The sequence below is a fragment of the Chlamydotis macqueenii genome, chromosome 16 (genome assembly GCF_036417535.1).
Source record: "Chlamydotis macqueenii isolate bChlMac1 chromosome 16, bChlMac1.mat, whole genome shotgun sequence".
Classification (NCBI taxonomy): domain Eukaryota; kingdom Metazoa; phylum Chordata; class Aves; order Otidiformes; family Otididae; genus Chlamydotis; species Chlamydotis macqueenii.
Window position 1 is genome coordinate 16,512,557 of NC_141571.1, and position 19,153 is coordinate 16,531,709.

Genomic DNA, 19,153 nt, shown 5'->3' on the forward strand with positions numbered 1-19,153 from the left:
AGCCCTGCACACTCCCAGGACTAGCACCAGGAGCAGGGGTCTTGTCCGGGGCCCCAGACAGACTGGGCCAAGGCAGCTGCCCCTCCGTCACACTGCCAGGCAGGGACACGTTCAGCCCTGTGCACGCTACAGCCCCTCGGTGCTGCACCACCCGCAAGGGGCTGGGGCCAGGGCTAGTGCTCACCCCCCAGCACCGTCAGGACTTACTCTGAGGGAAGCGTGGTGGGTTGTCATTGACATCTGTGACCACAATGGTGACTGTGGTGGATCCAGACAAGCCACCCAGCTGTCCCGCCATATCCGTTGCGCGGATCACCACCTCGTACCGGTCCTGTGTCTCACGGTCCAGGTCAGCCACAGCTGTCCGGATCACACCTGGAAATCAGCAGGATAGCATGAGCACAGGCAGGTTGCAGAGCATCCACAGAGCCACAGATGGGGTGAGGCCAGAAGGACATAACTGGATGAGGCACTGGAGATCACCTCGCCCAAGCCCCAGCTCTCAGCAGGATCACCTACATCTCCCAGCCTCTCCACATATAGCAGACACTCCAATACTTCACCAATCTTCATGGCCCTTCCTTGCATTCACTCCAGCACACCTCTGTCTCTCACATTTGGCAGCCCAGGACTAGACACAGCAATCGTCATCTCACCAGTGCTGAGCAGAAGAAGGGACAGGTCACCTCCCTCGACCACTGCCAATGCTCTTCCTAACGCAGCCCTTGGCACTGTCGGCTTCTGGGAAGCCTTCAGCACAACCTGAGCACAGTGGAGGGGAGAGCTGAGTGCCACAGGCTCCAAGGAGACAAGATGTGGCTCCAGGGATACACCCCAAGGCTTACAGGCATCAGCCCTCCACAGCCAGCGGGCTGCCAGTTTCCCCGTTCATGCGTCTGGCGTGACCTTGTGCAGCTCCCAAAGGCTGTGGGTGGGCGGCTCACACCAAGGAGCCACCGGTGCCGTGGCCCAAAGGCAGTCAGAAATGCCACCGAGCTGGGAGGATGAAATTCCTGCCTTCCACGCCCCCATGACCTTACAGGTGCAGCCAGAGCTGGCAACACTGTTCTGGAGACATTTCTCTCATTGTTAGGATTTATAATACAGACATAACCACCATTCCAGATCCTTGCAACTCCAGCTCTCATGGATCGGCACAATTTCACCCAGCTTCCCTTGTCCCTCTGTCATTTTGGTTCTGTAATGACCTGGACTCCCACTGCCTTCAGTCCCATGAATCGAGAGGAGGCCCTGACTCATCCACCATCTTGAGCACTTCCAGCATCTGCCTGTTCACACACTGGGTAGCTCCCAGCCTTTCTATCGCCCCATTGCCGAGGTCTACGCTCCCCGCCAGCGTGCAAGTGGATGCAGCACAGAGCACTGCAGAGTTTCTGTAGGGAGCACCCCAGCCCCTGCACAGACAAGCAGGTGTTTGCTGTGACGGGGCCCAGGCTCCGCACTGGCGACACTGTTCATCCCGGGTCTGTTCAGACAAAGCCGTTTCACCAGGAGCCCCACCCCTCCTCATCCAAAGGGGCTGAGGAGGCACGGACGAGGGAGCGATGAAGGTGCCCCAGGGAGAACTGCAGCCTCCCCTGAGAGTGGGCAGGATGGCCTCGCACAAGCACCGCGTCCCCAGTGCTGCACGGGACTGGCCTCAGCTGGTCCTGCTTACAGGCCTCTCCTGCCACTCCACTATGAATATCAAACCATTATTCCTAGGCAAGCACTATCTCATTGAAATTTAAGCAATTCTGTTAACTAACAGGGTCTGAAGCATTTTATAATGAAAATGATTCATGTCAGCACAATAGTGATGAATGAGATGAGAGGGAAAAAGCTCCTGCATTCACCAAAGCTGTAATGACTTAACCGAGGTGCTCGTAACGATACAGCTCATCATACGCTCCCATCATACACGATGGGAGGAAAGTGCTCAGGTGCTTCCCAGAACAGCTCCAAGGTCACCCGTCCCAGCTCGGAGCAAGTCCAGGCCACGTGGCATATGCAGAGCCCCCAGCCAGCTCCGGTTCTTCTAGCGGCACGGGACAGACAAAATCCTCGTCTGACAGTGTGCAGACTGCGAGCAGAAACCACCTCCTGCCAAGATGTATGCTGTTTGTCCACTAGCTTGGCCAGTTAAAGCAGAGATCTCTGCCTCAGCACAGGTGCGGCAAGGCACCTGCCAGATGGACAGCAGACTCCTCACCTGTGCCATACCTGCCTGCCGGACACTGACATCGAATCACAGAACAGTTTGTGAGGGAAGGGACCTTCAAAGCCCACCCAGTCCAACCCCCCTGCAGTAAGCAGGGACATCTCCAACCAGATCAGGTTGCTCAGAGCCCCGTCCAACCTGGCCTTGGATGTTTCCAGGGATGGGGCATCCACCACCTCTCTGGGCAACCTGGGCCAGTGCTCCACCATCCTCAGGGTAAAAAAAGGTCTTCCTTATATCAATTCTGAACCTGCCTCCTTCTATTTTAAAACCATTACCCCTAGTCCTATCACAACAAGTCCAATACCAACGTATCTGCCAAGACAAGTGCTGTGTGAGGCACACATCCTGGAGAAGGTCATCCAACTGCATACGGGGTCTCAGCCCCAAGAACCAGCACTTCATCTGCTCCACACGCACAGCCCCCCTTCCCGTCCTTCAGCTCAGGACGTTCTGGGAGGCAGGAGCTACGGTACTAGGCACAAGATTCAGGAGGTTTGTGGCTCTTCAGCAAATAAGAACTGAGATTCATAAATGGAAACATCACGGCTGCATCAGCATAGCCAAGCTAAGCAGCACAGTTAGCTGGAGAGGCGCAGTCACACAGCTATCACGGCTGAGTGACGTCCAGCCTCTGGATTTCTAATGCGATACCTCCCACAGCAGGCGGCCAAGCCCTTTTCAAACCAGCGTGCCCCACAGCACCTAGGGCAGCACCCACAGGGACAGAGCTATGCTACTGCCCAGAGAGGAGCACCTAGCAGGGGCTTGCTCCCAGCTCCAACAGCCTGCCCGCGCCAGCGCAAAGGCAGCAGGTCCCTGGAGGGAGGCACCCGCAGTGAGCTCTGACAGATGGGACGGCACGCTTACTCTTCCTTTGTCTCTTCTTTTAGCAGCTAAATCCCTCATCATTTAATATTAATTCCTACTACACATTAGTAGATACACCCTAATTTCCTCAAGATGACCAAACACACATTTGGTCCCAAACCAACAGAAATTCCTGCACCAGTCTCTGAAAAGGACTGTTATCATTCAGTCTTGGTAAGAACAGCATCTTAAATAAGCACGGCTCCTCATGCTCCGAGTCCCTTGTCCCTGTGCATAGCTCTGCTAAACAAGCTTCTGGGATGGGGCACAGACCCGCAGCAACCCACGAGTACACGCAAACACACACGTACCAGTATCTGTGTTTCCAGGCATGGAGGAACATTTCTAACAAACTGGCAAGAGCAGCAGAGAAACACGTTCTGCCTCCCACCACTGCATCACACAAATCCAACAGCTCACCAGCCCAGCTCAGCACGCAGTGTGTTCCTCTTCCAGTCTCCTCACTGCCCCAGGACTAGGGCTGTGGTCGGTCTCCAAACAGGGCAAGGATGGCAGGTAAGGATGAAACAGCTGACTGCACAGAAATGACCAGAAGCTTCACCGCAGCAGGCCAGTATTTCTTGTTCTGCTCTCCCTGGCACAAGTACCTCTAAGCCCTCACCAGCTAAGTCCCCAAATCAGGAGACAGGCTCTAGAACTCAGGAGCTGCTTTAAGTAGTCATAAATGCCAGACTGCACTTCAGTTAGCCTTTGGAGTCCTTCTGCCTCTTTCCTACACGCAGCAGAACAACAGAGTTTAAGAACAACCTCTTCCTTTCAGTAAAAGGCAGGATTCACAGGCACTCTCCCAAACTGACAAGCTGGACTTTCAGGAAAGCACCAAACATCATGAGGTCTATGATGTTACCTGCTGTTATTGTTCTGTAGCTGTCAATATCCCTGCAAAGGGACGAACAAGACTGCCAGAGCGAAGGGCACCAGGTTGTGCCCCCTTTCTGGGTGTCGAGTACTTTCAGGTTTCCTCCTGAGGCCGTGGGCAGGGATTGCAGCCAGCAGCAAGTCTCCAGCCATGCTGGCCAAGGATGAGAAAGGGCATCGCAAAGAACGTGGAACAGACAAGCAGGCAGGCACAGCTGCCTGCCAAAGAAATTTGCCCCTATAAAGGAGAATAATCTGCAGAGGTACAGAGAATGCAGGCTCATTAAAAGCAATATGAAAATTTGGCCTGCAAATTTAAACGCACACAATCTCTCCTCTCACGTAAATGCACTGGGAGTCACACTCCCCATGGCCATCTCGGCATCTGAAAAGCGTACGTTAGAGGGACCTTGGTGAGGATGGGCTTCCTGGAGCCAAAAGAGGAACCAGCACTAAACCTCCCAACCCATGTGCTGCTGTGCAGAGCTGGGGCTCGCAGCCCCGTGCCTGCCCCACAGCCAGTCTGCGGTGCCCGCAGGGTGAGAGGGGGGCTCTGCAGCCAGGCAAGCACCCCCATCCAGAGCCAACACCCACCGCCTGCCACAGAAGCGTGTTTCCCAGCAGAAGCAGCAGAGCACGTACGCGTGGCAGCTACTGTAAAAGCACAGCCTCCTGCAGCTGCCCTGCTCCTGCTGAACGGTGCAACCCAGCCCACCCGCCACAACGAGCAAAGACCAGCCGCACGCCACCTGCAAACTGAGGAGGAATGAGGAAGGCAGCACAAACTCTAAACACGACTAATGTCTGCAGGCTCTTGCGAGGAGCCTAGGGGATGTTCTCACAGCCGGCACAGAAAATCACACCTCCAAAGTTTGTGCATACAAAACTCCCTACTCATACACCAAGAAAGCCAGCCTAGACCTTCCACACGTGCAGGGTACATTCTGGGACCCGATTTGGGGTACACAGCACAAACCCACAGTTTCAGAGTCTGAAACTGAGTTCTCAAAGCACAAGAGGCAGCGGTTAGTGTGTACGAAAGAAATAAAGCCTCTTATGCATCAGCTGTGCTGTTTCTTCACCATTGTTCAACACTGCAGAAACTGGAATCATTCTCCACAGCTTTGTCGACACCACCAAACACCACGCTGCAGCTCCCACTATTGCAGTGGGGCCATTTAGTTGCTCATCCCCCTCCAAAAAGAAGTCTGAGACACTATGGGAATTGAGGACTTATTGAGTGGTAGGACTTGGTACAGCACAGCATTTAGATGGTTTGGGTCTGCCTTTGAAAGATCCATTGAATCCAAAATCCCAGCTGAATACAGCTAGTAACATCCAGGAACAGGAGACAAACTAAGCAACCTAGACAGTCCACATCCTGTACCCAAGTGTGCAAACCACACCTGTACCTGCAACACCTATGCTATGACGGACAGTGCGAAAAGAGCTGGTTGTAACAGCAAAGAAGGAAGAGAGAACCCATGCTGCAAAGAGTTAAGGGCTTAGGCAGCGCACAAGGGAGCACGTGCATGTATGGACCTGCAGGAAAAGGCAGAGAAGGAGGTCAAAACCAAGAGGGGGGAAAAAATTGCTATTCATTACCATGTATTATAAGAAATGTAACATGCCAGGTTTTTATGGTTCTTTTTATGGCCATTAATAACAATGGTGGCTCTGAGAGCTATGCTGCTGCTATGGATAATTAATTCTTATGCTCAGGGCAGTCACCAGGCCAGCCAGGGCAGTCGGGCCAGGATTCCCATGTGCAGCACTAAAAACCTACTCCAGTGCAGAGTGGGAGCGGGGTGGGATCTGCTTGGGTGGATGTGCTGGCTCCTGGCCACTACCGGAGACACATGATCAAACAGCGTCCCCCCTCAGCTCCACTGGTCCTGTACCTGCTGCCCCAAGCCGCGCGCTGGGGCCAGCGCTGACAGCGGGGCACGCAGCTCATACCAGGCACAGGGCCGCAGACAGTGCAGGACAGACTGCAGCCGCATCTTAAGCAGCTGATGGGCAGAGCCGCACTCTGCATTCCTGGAGCCCAGGCAAGGCAGCTACAAAAGGCTATCTGCAGCTCAGGCATCACCGAAGAGTCAGCCTCAGCACTTGCTTCAGCGGTCAGGTATTCTGGAAACAGACGCACTTAAGACGGGCCAAGGACTCTTCTGCAGACTGTCAGCAGTTTTGCTTTTATGAATCACCAGCAAGCAGAAAGTAAATCAAACCCCTAGTGTATGTAACAGTGAGCACGAGAATTAAGACACAAAAGAGTCAAGGAATCAAGAAGCTTGGATTCCCAGAGTGACATTAATTCTCACCACAGTCCCACAGGGCACATTTTAGTTTATGCCTTAATACAGAGCATTAATGTTGTTGCAGGAAGCTGAGCCTCTGCATGTCCTAGCTTGTGCATTTTGCTCCCAGTGGTCCCTCCTCATTCTAGCAGCCAGGCTTCCACTCAGACAAAGCTGTCTCAGATTAACGGGATCTCACATGCACCTGAATTATCAGTGTTTAGCTCATTGTTCATCCACCTCCCTCCTTGCTCCCTCCCATTAAAACAAAGCAAATCTGGGAGAGAAGAAAGCCCAGGCGCAGCAGCTTCTGGGCCAGGAGCGGGTGCAGCCCCAAGCTTGTTCTTGTGCCCTCTCCTCACCACACCAGCCTCTGTCCAGAACACAGCATTTTCCACCGCGTACCCCAGCTCTGTTGTCAGGAGCGCTTAGGAGCTACCCAAATTTGAGCTTCCCTCCAATGGCAGCTGTGGCTGGTGGCACAGACTGGACTGTGACTGCCTTGCCCATGTGCACCAGACCAGTTTTCAGGAGGTGCGTGGCTTCGTGCCGATGCAGAGGCTCAGGCACACATACTTTCCTTAAGCTCTCCTTACGTCAGAGCCTCTGAAGAGATTTCACTCTGACTTACACAAAAACAGCCTTAGAAAATACCTATTAGGTCAGCCTGACAGAGACTTGGCACTTCAGCCCAGGGGGTGATTTCAAACTGCAGTTCAGCAAAGGGTAGGGGAGGACATTGCTGTCCAGCCTTCCAATAAGAGCTACAGCTACCCAGCCTGCTTGTCCTTTGACAATTTTTCATTAAACTGTGGGTACTTTACTGCATGCTTTGTGCCTTAAATACCTCTTATTAACATTTGAGTGTCTTCCCTCCTTAGAAAGCTTGCAAGGCTCCCATTAAGGGTAATGAGAGTCATACTCCTGGGAGGCAAGGAGAATATATACCCCAACATCTCCTGGTTATGGTCTACTCTAACCAGTATGTCAGAGCATCATCTGCTAGAGATTTATTACAGAGGCATTTTACAACAGGCTCTATTATAAGTTATTAAGCAACGGAGAAGCTTCTACCATTCTTTCATTAAATATTAACAGAACACTTATAAACCAATCCCTAATTTAAAGTGTCACCTTTAATCAAAGCCCTGGTGACAACAATGCAGCCTTTGGTAAGGCCCCTCTGGTAGTACTTAAACCTCTCATGCTGAGATTTTGCATGCCTGTGGGTGCACTCCCGCCCCAGGCAGAGAGCACAGAGCAGCTCTGGCCGGCGCAGGCAGGGCACCCCAGGCTGGCAGCTGTGTGTCTTGCTCTGTGGTGCTGCCTGCTGCAGGCACTGCATGGAGCCGGGCAGCAGCATGCAGGCTGTCAAGCTTCCTCCTGACACCCAGTAATGCCCAGAGCATGGGTACCCCAGACCCACAGCCAGCAGGGAGGTGCAGGCGCACTGGCACGCAGCCGTGTGCTGAACAGATGCAGGACGCATGGCCACGCTCTGGTCCCCTGACACCCCACACGGACATCCCCAGCCCAGCTGGGTGCCGCTCACCTGTTTTACTGTCCACAGTGAAGTGCTGCTCACCCTCCAACACGCTGTAGACTACCCGAGCACTGCTCCCGTACGTGGGGTCATCAGCATCGGATGCCATTACCTGCATCACAGAGGTGCCTGCAGCAGGGACAAGGAAGAAAACAAGAGGTCAGGGAGTAGGCGAGAAGAGCAACACAAACCTCAGGGCCCAGGGGCCAGCAGAATGGGAGAGCAGGGGCCAACTCATCACTGGCACATGCTGATGGAAAAGAGAACAGCGGGGTGTGAAAGCAGCATTGCCTCCTGCAAAGGCGCGAGAGCCAGGACTCCAGACCCTGCTGCAAACACTCCTTTTGTCCTGCAGAGTGGCAGGAGGGACCAGACCTTGGGCCACCGCAGGGCTGCTGTCCAGGCAGGACCTGCTCTCCAGGAGATCACCGGTTTGAACAGCTGGGAGCTTTTCTCCCAGCAGACTTCTGCTGGACCGTCTGGGAAGGAGCTAGGGATGAGATATCCCCAGATTCCCCTTTCCTGTCAGCACCGAGCAACATGGTCACCTCCAGCCCGTAGAGGGACCTCCCAGCCAGGGCCTGATGCACACTGCAACACCACATCTCTGCAGCAGACAGACCTGCAGAGGAACAACAGCCACAGGAGAGGAAAGGCTTTTGCTTGCCTAGAGCCAGACACAGCACCATGTCCTCATGCTCTACACGTAGCAGGGCAGAAGGACTATAAATTGGAGAAAAGTCCATCAAATGTCTGCAATTAAGTTATTGATTTTCAACACTGCCTCATTAAACTGGGTGCTTCACTCCAACTGTCCCTGTGATGGCTTTAATTTGACATCATGTTCAATTTGACAAAGGCAGGACCCAGGACATGAGAATAGGGCAAGGAGCAAAGGGGCTGAGATCTACAGAGACAACAAGGGAGCAAGGAGGGGACGCCTAATCCCACCTACAGATGCCTCTGAGAAAGGAGGTGGTGTGACTGGAGACCCATGAGGATAGGCTACACAGTTCCACCTCTAGCGCCAGACTCAGAGCATGCCTGCCCCAGAGGTCAAGCCCTGGCACCAGTCACCTCTCTGGTGGTATGAGGAGCAGGACAAGGAAAAGAGCCCTGAGCTGCACACAGGAAAGGTCAGACCAATGGGGAAGCTCTCTACTGCAAGATACTGCCAGGGCCAAGGCTAGCAGAGAAGCCATAATTTGTAACAGACAAGATCCCCCAGCAACTATTGCACTTAAAAGGTAGATTTTGCTTCAAAGATGGCTTCAGGATGCAAGACCAGCCCAAAATGAAGGGGTCAGGAGAGAGCATTTCACAGCTCATGCTGCTGCATCCAGCAGCTCTGCTCTGCCTCACGCACCTCTTAGGGCTGCTGTGCCACCAGCTGAGGACCAGAGGTGCCACGCTCTGGTCCAGAAACCCTTCTGTTCTGCAGTGCATCCATCCATATGCTGCAAGGGCAATCCTCACAGGCTGGTCTTGGCTAGACCCGTCATTAATAACCCAGAGCCAGGCTTACTACTAGTTGTGAGCACCTGAGTCTAGACCCATTACATTCCCAAACACCAGAAATACACACAAAGTCAGAAGCAGCATCTGTTCCCACACCACAGTGGGCAGAAATGGAGCTGGAGCCATCCAGATGGAGGATGAGGAGCTCCAGTCCCTAATGCTTTCCTCTTTCCCTGTCAGATCACAAGCCCACAGCATGCAGGCAAGCTGGGCAACCAGGGTGCTCCTGCATCAGCCCAGCCTGGACTTGGGCAGGAGATGAGACTATAGACAGCAATGCTGCTGCAAGCAGCTGGGATCACACGCTCTCCCCCAGTCCAGTTTCCTCCTGATCTCCTGGCATGGGTGTTCACTGAAGAAAACAAGCAGTTACCATGGTTGCTTTTTGTTCTCCCTGTCCACCTTCTCAGAGCTGCAGCTCTGCTGATAACATGAGAATCCCGCTCATCGGTCGTCGGCAACAAGCTAGTTCGAGTCGACTTATTTATGCTTTGCTGTCCAGTGAAGTTATGGTGCATCCCTGCCAGGCACATCCAGATCACACCACAGCAACACTAGCTCCCTGCCTTGCAAACAACTGTTTAAGAAATACTATTGCTGCATTTTCTTGAAAGGGTCTGTCCTGCCTCCTCCTCCGCTGCTTGCCATCACACAACTCTTTCACCATGTGTGAGCCGAGGCAGATCACCCCGACACCAGCATCCCCACTGCCCATCCCCTGGGCACCCTGGCATAGCCCCCTGGGAAGCTTCTGATCAGAAAGCAGAGAAGGAAGGGCTCTTGCCTAGGCAACCTCAGAGACAAAGGGCTGAGATTCAAGACTCACCCACATGTACACGAGCCCAGAGTTATTTGCCCGCCCTTGCCCCGTACACAGTCTAACCTGCGTCAGGACTGCACGCATGCAGACAGAGCAAGCGTTTCAAGGACTATGCCACAACCCTCTATCCAGCCATCCCAGTGCCACTAAAGGTTTGCATCACGCTGTGCATCTCATGCTGCTTTTCCCCAGATGTGTTTGCTCAATCACACAGTTCCCCATCACACAAACAGCCCGACCAGAGGTGGGTTTTGTTTCTCTGTTTTAAGCCATGCCCGGGACAAGCCAGGCTGGCTGCTGCTCTCAGTGTTCCGATGCTGGCACAGAAGGCTCCTGGCCCACTGGGCTGTCTCTGGGTGCTGGAGCAGCTGGGCTGCGAGGTGGCAGATCCAGGCTGCCAGGTCCCAGGAGGCGCGAGCCCCATGTTTGGGACCAGCGCTTTCCACTCTACTGCAAGGGGAAACCAAGCAGCATGAGGAACACTGCAGCAAGGCACCTTCAGCTCACAAGCAGCAGGATCATGGCATACTGCCCTTAGGCTGAAGCCAGCAACCCTAAATGTGACGAAGGCTCTGCCCTTCCCCACCTGCTCTCACAGCCTCTCATTAACAGATGAGCAACAACAGACAGGTGGGGAACATCAACTTCACTTTGCGCCTTGACTCCTGGTCTTCGAAGATGCAATGTAGCCTGGTCAAGGTCACCTACAGGATACCAGAAATCTAGAAGTCCAACTTTCCAGCATCCTCTCAATCTCCACTTATGCCTTTTCCACCCCTCCCTTGCCCCTACGCTTTCAATCTGAAGAACAAAGGTCTTGAATTCCAGTTGAACCTAATCCCCTCTTTCCTGCAGAGACAAGCCTAGGAACTGGGTCCCACCCCTGCTCTGATGTTAGTCCCTGCTCTACCAGCACAGCGCTGCCCACAGCAAGTACAGCATGTACGACTTATATTTAGTTTTCTGGCATGTGCCTTAGCCATAAAAAAATACGATAAATAAAATCTAAACATCCATCCTGTACTGTGTAACCCACCTCCCATAACCAGGAAGCCTGAACTCATATCCAGAGACATAATTAGACATGTAAAATGAGATAAAACCTCCGTTCCTCCCCTGGCCAGCTCACCTCCATAGAAGGCAGAGGAAACTAACAATTTTACATAAAAATTAATGAGTCGGAGTCCATCTCTTACTCTGTGGCTGCAGAAGTGCAATCTGGCACAGCAGACCAAACAAACCGCACTTCCCCCCGGAGGAAAGGGGGGCCAAGACCCTCAATTCCAGAGCAATGGTCCCCACAGCCCGTGCTGGGGCCGCAGAGCGCCCAGCCGACCCAGTGCCTGCAGGGCCGGGTGCAGGAGGGGACACAGACCCGGGCCGCCAGCCATCCTCCAGCCCTGCCCAGGCCATCCCCATTCTGCACCCTGAGCTGTCCTGGAAACCTGCCAGGGACGCCAGCCAGCCCTTGACTCCGCAGGCCAGGGAGATGAATCCCCTCTCTGCGGCACCCAGCCGGGAGCTGGGATCAGCAGAGCAGAGGGGCTGCCAGCACCCAGCACAAAAAGGCGCCTGGCGATGGCTCCGGGAGCCAGCGGGATCGAGGAGCCATTTCTGCCCAAGGCCCTTTCCCACTGTGGCAGCTGGGCGCAGAGATCAGCCCCGCTCAGCCACCCTCACTGCAGCGCGCAGCAGCTCAGCCCCGAGTGCCTTGGCTTGGGTGGACTGGGCTCTGCAGAGCCTCTTTGAAATACTGCCGCAGACCTGTCCTAGCATCCATCACCACCTTCCCCGCAGGACCCAGAGCCTCTGGGGCCAGTTTCAGCGATCGGGGAGGTGCCATCCATCTGCACGCGGAAGGCTAATGGCTCCAGACCATTTACTATGCCTCTCACTCCAAACACATTTAGCTAAAATAAATATCGACAGGCAAACTCCAAACACATCCAAGAGTAAAGAGGCCCTGCACTGAATCCACAAGCAAGCCGACAGGACCTGTCACTTCCCCAGGGACAGGGGTACAGCCAGCCTCCAGGCCTGCAAAGAGGTAACAGGTAACAGGGAAAAGCCAACCCTTGCTAAATTTGACTGCTCCTTCTCACGGCAGCCTTCACTCCTTCCCGGCGCTGGCAGGAGCCTCCAGCTGCTCTCCACACCAGCTCTGGGGCTGCAGCCCACAGCTCCAGCTCAGCCCGAGCCCAGAGGGCCACTCTGCCCATGCTCAGAGCGCCTTTCTGTGAGATGCGGCTAGCTCCAGGACAGCGCGTGGCCATTTCACCCCGCCGATATAAAGGTCCCAGAGGAGAGCTTGGCTACGCAAAGCCACGTGCCCTGGACTGATACCAGAGTTCAGCACTCCCATCTCAGGGACCTGGTTGCTGTGGGAGTGAGGAACAGCCAAGATTTTATAAACAGATTTTATAAAAGATTTTATGAACATTTACAGCTTTTGTCTTGCCCGAACATACGCAGTAGCTGATGCACCCCAGAAAGAAGCAGGCAGGACACCAGGGAAGAAAATAGACCAGAGGAGCTTAGAAATTACTGGAGTAGAAGCAAGTTTCTTGCAATCTCACAACATCCTGACTTGGTAGAAAGCCAGACCCAGAAGAGATTCACTGCAGAGACCTCACACCACACAGGACAAGCCCGAGGAAGCCAACCTGGCTGTGGTGGAACCACTCAAACATACAACTATGGAAACATCCTCTGGGGTGTCTGGCCAGAGAAACCCATCACACAAGGCACCTCAGCCCCTGGCACCAAGCAGGTAAAGAAGTGTCTTGGGAGCAAAGCAAAGCTTTGAATTAAGGGGGCAGAGCTTCCCCGAGGAGCTTAGCACATGCGAACTGGCTGGGAGGGTGCAGCAGGCGCTCAGAGGGGCAGAGCAAAGGGCTCCGCTCCCACCACAACCCAGCGCAGAATGGGCATTCTCGCTGAGGACCAAGAGGCCGGGCAAGGCCCAGCTCCCAGACACCAGCTGCCCCAGCAGCTTCCAGATGCATACAAGTGCTTTGAGCACTTTCTGTCAAGGAAAAAAGATCAGACTGCCTGCAAGTGTTCTGGCTGCATGTTAAACAAAGTATTTTCCTCTGCTTCCAGTGTGGAGATTAAACAATTTCTCTTCACAATAATCACTTCTGCATTCAGCCAGCTTTGCGCTAGAGTCAGGGCTTGACCTCAAGTTTCTCTCTGTACAACCAAATCGTCTCTAATCTGGACATTGTGCTACACAGAGCAATAAGGAGAGCAAAATGCACCAAGGGAAGAGCGATGTTCTGATGAAAGGATGCACTTTTCCAAGCATGTCCCTCTCTCCATGCTCTGCATGCTCCCCAAACAGCCCAGAAGTGAGCTCTGGGCTGCAACACCCACTCTGCGCAACCAGTGCGTTGTCTCGCAGAAGGCAGCGCATGCTGGATTTGGGCTCATGCCTGTGTGCGGCAGACAGCTGTTAAGAAGACCCCAGGGAGCTCAGGAAGGGAGCCCAAAACACAGCTAATTTTAGCATCTTCTGTTACAAGGTGAAGCTCCTGCAGTTCCCAGGCAGTTGGCTAGATCCTGTCCCACCTTTTTCTGGAGCTTCAGGTCTCCTCCTTTGGAGCTAGGCTCTGCTCAACACATGCATTTTGGAGTGACCTGCACTGGGGTATCCACGCCGAGGCCAAGCCTCAGGTGCTGGCACAGAACAGCCTACAAGCTCTTAGCCCAGTTTCTTCTTGAGATGACAGACAGCAGAGGGGCTGCAATGGGGTTTGCAGCTCGGGCCCCATCCTGCAGACTGGCTGCTCCCTGGCCAGCCTGTGTGCGCGCACGGCAGCTGGCTGTCCTGACCTGGCTGCGGGCACAGGGGAAGCCAGCAAAAACACTCCCAGGCAGCACCTCCAGCCCTTGCCTTCCTTGCTCAGCTGGACCCAGAGCAGTGCTTCAGCAGCTGCTGCCAGCCCTGCGGCCGAACAGGGCCCTGTTCGCTCTGGCAGACCGAGCAGGGAGAGCCCTCCGCCCGCTGCAGCTCCTGCTGCCTTTCCCACCTCACACTGTGCCAGGCCAAACCTGCCTCCTCCGCGCCCCGACAGCGGCAGCAGTGGCTCTGTGCCCTGCTGTCTGCAAACAGCTCTCAGCAGCCACGCTGCTTCTCCTGACAGCCCAGCAACCCCAGATCAGGTGAGGTTTTAGGGACAAGTCATTTGAAGCCTGCTTTTGCAGCTTGTCCAGCCATGCCACACGAGCCCAGACAAAATTGTTGGGGCACTTCCATTCTGGATGTGCTTCCTCCAAGGGCAAGAGCTCAGTGCCAGCCTCAGGGCTGTGCTCTCTGTGTGGAAAACACCGACTTGTCCAGGGACATAGTGCGTACTCAGCCTGGCTCCATGGGCTGGGGTTCGCTCCAAGCACCACCTCTGCCTCTTACAAATCCCAGGCTCTGGCCTTACCTTCCTGACCATCTAGCATCTGCCATTTTTGATCTGTCAGACAGCAATAGCAACCCCTTTTCCTTTCCCTTTGCAGAGGTTTATAGTGGGTCTGGATGAGTTAATGGAAGACAGCTGACTGACCCCACAGAAACCACCCATAGCTGAAGAAATCCCCAAGCTGAAACTGGTTCTGGCTGGGAGAGTATTAAGGGGAGCATCACACATGCCATGTGTGCCGTTCCTCCTCCTCCATAATCACCCACTTTGGCCACTGTCAAGACAAGACCCTAGAACAGAGACCTTTGGTCCATCCTTGGTCCTACAGTCTCACGCAGCACGTACACTGCCACTACCAAAGCGCGCTGCCCTGGTGCCAGCGCAGAGCAAGGGGCAGGTGTGCTGCAAAGCCCTGCCAGCTACTCTGTGAGAGTTTGTGCAGTTCTCTCATTTGTTATTCCCTCTTAGACACTAGGAAATCAAATGACTTTCCCTCCCAATTAGTACTCCTTCATTATGCAAATAATGTCCTTTGATCTGCTCCTGCTGTCACAGAGCGGATCTGACCGTATTTATTTTATTCCTTTTTATGCCCCAGGAAGGTACCCACCTTTGGGAACTGGAACTGTGCTTCTGGCAGGGAACAGGGAGCTGCAGCTGATGGCTGCCATGAGCGAGAAGAAAAACAACCCACTTGGGCAGCCCCAGGCCCAAACCCCAGAGAGGTCTGGGAAGGCAGGAGCATGAGAGGGGGTCATCGTTCACTTTTCAGGCTGGGCGACAGAGCAAAGGCTGTCAGAGCAGCAGACACAGGAAACGAACAGCTCCCTGCAAACAAGCTCCAAGCCGGAAAGTAGCCCTGTCTCCCCTGGGGTGACCCCACCCCAGCCCCTGGTGATGCAGGAAAACATCTGCACCCAAATGGAGCAGGGATCAGGCATGTTCATCACCAAGTCCCCAGGCTTTGATCTTGACATATTAATAGCCAATTCAAGCTCTCCCCAAGCTGCCCAGCCTCCCTACCCCTGCTTGGCCAACACAGAAGATAACCTCCACTCGCATTCAGGAAGGCAGCAAGGCATGCTCTCCATTCACTCTCACGAAAACAGCCCTCAGCGCTAGGGGAGATTATCTGTCCAACTCAGAGACAGCTGACATGACCACTGGTACCAATCACAAAAAAGTCATGATCACAGCTGCACCAGGCCTTGATGCCACAAAAGGAACACTCCCACAGGAACAGGGCACGGCAGGGTATTTCCCATAAGAAAGTCCTGAATTTTACCTCCCCATTGAGGACTTGCAGCAGCAGCACGTGGGTACCCTCCAGCTCTGTGTTCATACCGCAGGTGACCATGTGGCAGCACCACTTGAAGACGCTGTGTGAAGCTCTCCCTGCCCTGTTAGCTGGGCCATCTCCATGGCCAGGCTGCGACAGAGGAGCCCTTACGCTCCCCAGGACAGCTGGGCTCAGAAAGCTCCGAGGCTGTCGCAGGCAGACAGACATCAGCCTGGTGAGCAGAACAGGCTCTGGGCTCCAGCTCGCCTCTCTGAGCACGCAGCTTGGAAGCACAGCCCACGCCGTTCACAGCACTTCTCTTTACTTTTAACTTCCGAGTATTTTAATTTGCAGGAATCGCCTCCTTTCATGTTGTGAAACCATGTTTCTTTCTCCCTCTGATCTCCAATTTCGCATAGAAACTGTCTCCTTTGATATGTCTTGTTCACATCAGTCTGATCAGGCAGCTCTGTAATTGTTAATGATTTTCAAAGAACTTGGATCCTTGTCTAATACTCAGAGTCGAGAATTCCTTCCTTTTAAATGTTGTTCAAGCAAAATAGATTAATTTCTTTCTTCCCTTTGGGAATAAGATGCCTCCTGCTTTGCTGCCCACATGCTGCCTTTCATTTCTCCAGGAGCACACGTCTGCAGTTCAAGGGGTCATTCTCTGACTCAGGAAAGGATTTGTGCAGGTAAATGGAAAAGGACGGAGAGCTTGGGATGCCTCAGGAGAGCTGGTTCTCCATCCACCACAGAAATGCAGGCACCAGCCCTCCGGTGTGGGCAATTCCTGCAGATCTGTACCTGCTGGAGGCCACGCACCAGTCTCACAATATGCCACACACCAGCCATGGAGAGCTAGAGCTCTCTCCTGAGGCAGCACAGACCGGAGCGCTGTACCCTGCACTCCGCTTCCAGGATGCCTGGACCTTCCTGCAAAGTACAGCAGGACCCGGCGGCCCACCTGACCTGCTGAGCCCCTTGTGCGGCTCAGCCCTGCTCCCCCAGGTGCTCTTCCTCTGAAGCTCACTGCTTTCCTGGCACTGTCGCTTTCCCCTGTGACTCGTCCCTTGCTGACAGTGTGGGATCTGCCTTATCTTTGATGTCAGTCAGTCCTTTGCAGGCTGCCTTCTACCTTGATGCAGCCTTGGGAGAACTGCGATTTACAGTTCCCTGCCCGCAGCGCATGCCGGCACATGCACTTGCTACATGCTCTGGCTAGTCCACGGGGGATAACAGATAGCCCAACACAGATGGGGAGTGGTGTAACATTCTGGGCAGTGCAGCAAGCCAGCCGCTCTCCCTCGACCGGAGCTGTGCTCAGCAGCTTGGGAACTCACCACGGGGCCAGCACAGGGAGCAGGGGCAGCAATGCTGCAGCTCATGCATCACCTCCCTGTACTCCCCACAATGCTCAGGTGGGCACAAAGCTCACCGCCCAGCTCCACCATCCGTGGGGGGATGGACCCGTGCGGCCTCGTGGCACATGTCCCAGCCCGGTCCTCAGCACTTCAGCGAGCCTGATCACCAAGGGACTTAAAAGATGCCTGGTAGCAAGGGGATGGGCAGGCTAATGGTAACACAGGGAAGCCACACTTCTGTCACAGGGAACATGAATTCCCCATTCTCAGCCAATGACACCTGGGCCCTCGGAGGAAAGCCAGAAGCCAGGTGAGAGGGGCTTGGCGGTGCTGCACAAGGAATGGTGGCCGGGCAGCCACCAAGCAGCACACAGAGGATGGCCTGAGGAAGGGCTGGGGCACAGGCAGCCCGAGCGGGAGAAACATCACTCAGGCTTCTCCGAACCACAGGCAGCCGTGAGCCCCTTGGCATGCGTGGGCTCAGTCCACCCCCGTCCCCCTCAGCATTTGGATGTGAGGGGGCTGTGCAAAACCAGGGTAAATGCACAGCAGGCAGGCGGCACCACCATGACCTGTCTCCAGGGCACAGCTTAGGGCTGAGACTGAGCGCTCAGCCACAGGCTGGCAATCAGCTCAGAGGATTTATTCACTTGTTTTCCTTAAGCCACCTTATTTATTTTTCTCTTTTGGCTCCCTAGCTCCAGTCTCAGCTGGAATCCCTGGGATTTGCAGGCAGTTTTGCGAGGTACAGCAGGCTCAAGGTTTGACAGGAGAGGCGCGCAGGGTTCCCAACCCACCCCCTCCCACCCAGGAGACCTACCGATGGGGGACAGCTCAGCCACGCTGCCGATGTAGGGCCCCTCCAGGAAGCGTGGCTCGCTGTCATTGATGTCCTGCACCTTGATGATGAACTCTGACTCAGGCTCCAGCAGCTGGTCTGTCTGCCGATCGCGGGCCTGAGCCCGCAGCGTGTAGAAGGTTTTCTGCTCCCGGTCCAGGCGCTCGGTGGCATGGATGTCACCTGTGATCTCATCGATGAGGAAGATAGTCCCTGCGCCCTCCCCGGAGATAGTGTACTTGATGGAGCCGTCCCCCTCATCCGAGTCCGAGTGGATCTGCCAGGGAAAGAGGTAGAGGGTGGGAGCAGGCTGGGGCCATGCTTGTGCTCCCATGGCCAAGACCACATGGGTGTGGAGACCCTGGTGCAAGGTGCCCACGGTCCCTGCGTGATGCCCAGCTGCTCCCTCTGCTGCTGCTGGACTGGAGAGCAGCTCTCCCAGGCTGCGCAGAAGGCCGCGGTGTAAAGGCAGCTTACCACCAGCGCCTGTCCCCATCTACCCAGCCAGCTGCCCAAAGCCCTCAGTTTTCTGGGCACCCTCCTTTTTCTGGGCAGTCGTGCTGACACGTCTCCCCGCCTGAGCTCACGCACCTGCTGCACACCTGCGGGGGTGCCATAAAAGGTATGGCAAGGTACCACGGGGGTCAGCCCCCCACACCACACCCAGAGCCCCCACCTGAGCAGTGGCTGCAAGAGAAAAAGGGTAAATGCAGCTCCCCATGGACCGGGGCTGACTGGAATCCAGGCCAGACGTCCAGAGGTAATTTTATTGGTGACATTAAACTGAGTTATGAGGTTTTTACAATCCAGCCACTTATGAGAAATCTATTAACAGTAACTGGACAGGCAGAATGCATCTTGACAGAGAGCAGCATGGGCGTTAATTGGGACAATCCATAATGGGACAGGCCCCCGGAAAGGTTTCATCAGCTGTTTTCATTTGCTTCCTACAATTTCTGCTTAGAATCAGCAAAGTTGTGTCCTCCCACCCCCCACAAAAAGAGAAAAAAGCCGTCCATTAATCGGCTAATGAAATATGAAAATGTTTATGGGCCATTCAATCTTCCAAACTGCAGTTCTATAATCCACCTTTCAGACATACAGCTCTA

General features: G+C 54.4%; 1 protein-coding gene across 4 annotated transcripts in view; it reads right to left on the minus strand.

Annotated features, from left to right (window-relative positions):
• The window catches only part of CDH22 (cadherin 22), an 87,621-nt gene that overhangs the window by 29,211 nt on the left and 39,257 nt on the right, over positions 1 to 19,153 (minus strand). For 3 of the 4 annotated variants that reach the window (XM_086760410.1, XM_086760411.1, XM_086760412.1), the window contains 3 exons: positions 18,027 to 18,321; positions 7,823 to 7,942; positions 208 to 375 (listed from right to left, as the gene is read on the minus strand). In XM_086760410.1, coding sequence (XP_086616536.1) covers positions 208 to 375; positions 7,823 to 7,942; positions 18,027 to 18,321 — 583 coding nt within the window. The remainder of the gene's footprint in view (positions 1 to 207; positions 376 to 7,822; positions 7,943 to 18,026; positions 18,322 to 19,153) is intronic. The other variant, XM_086760413.1, reaches the window with a different exon arrangement.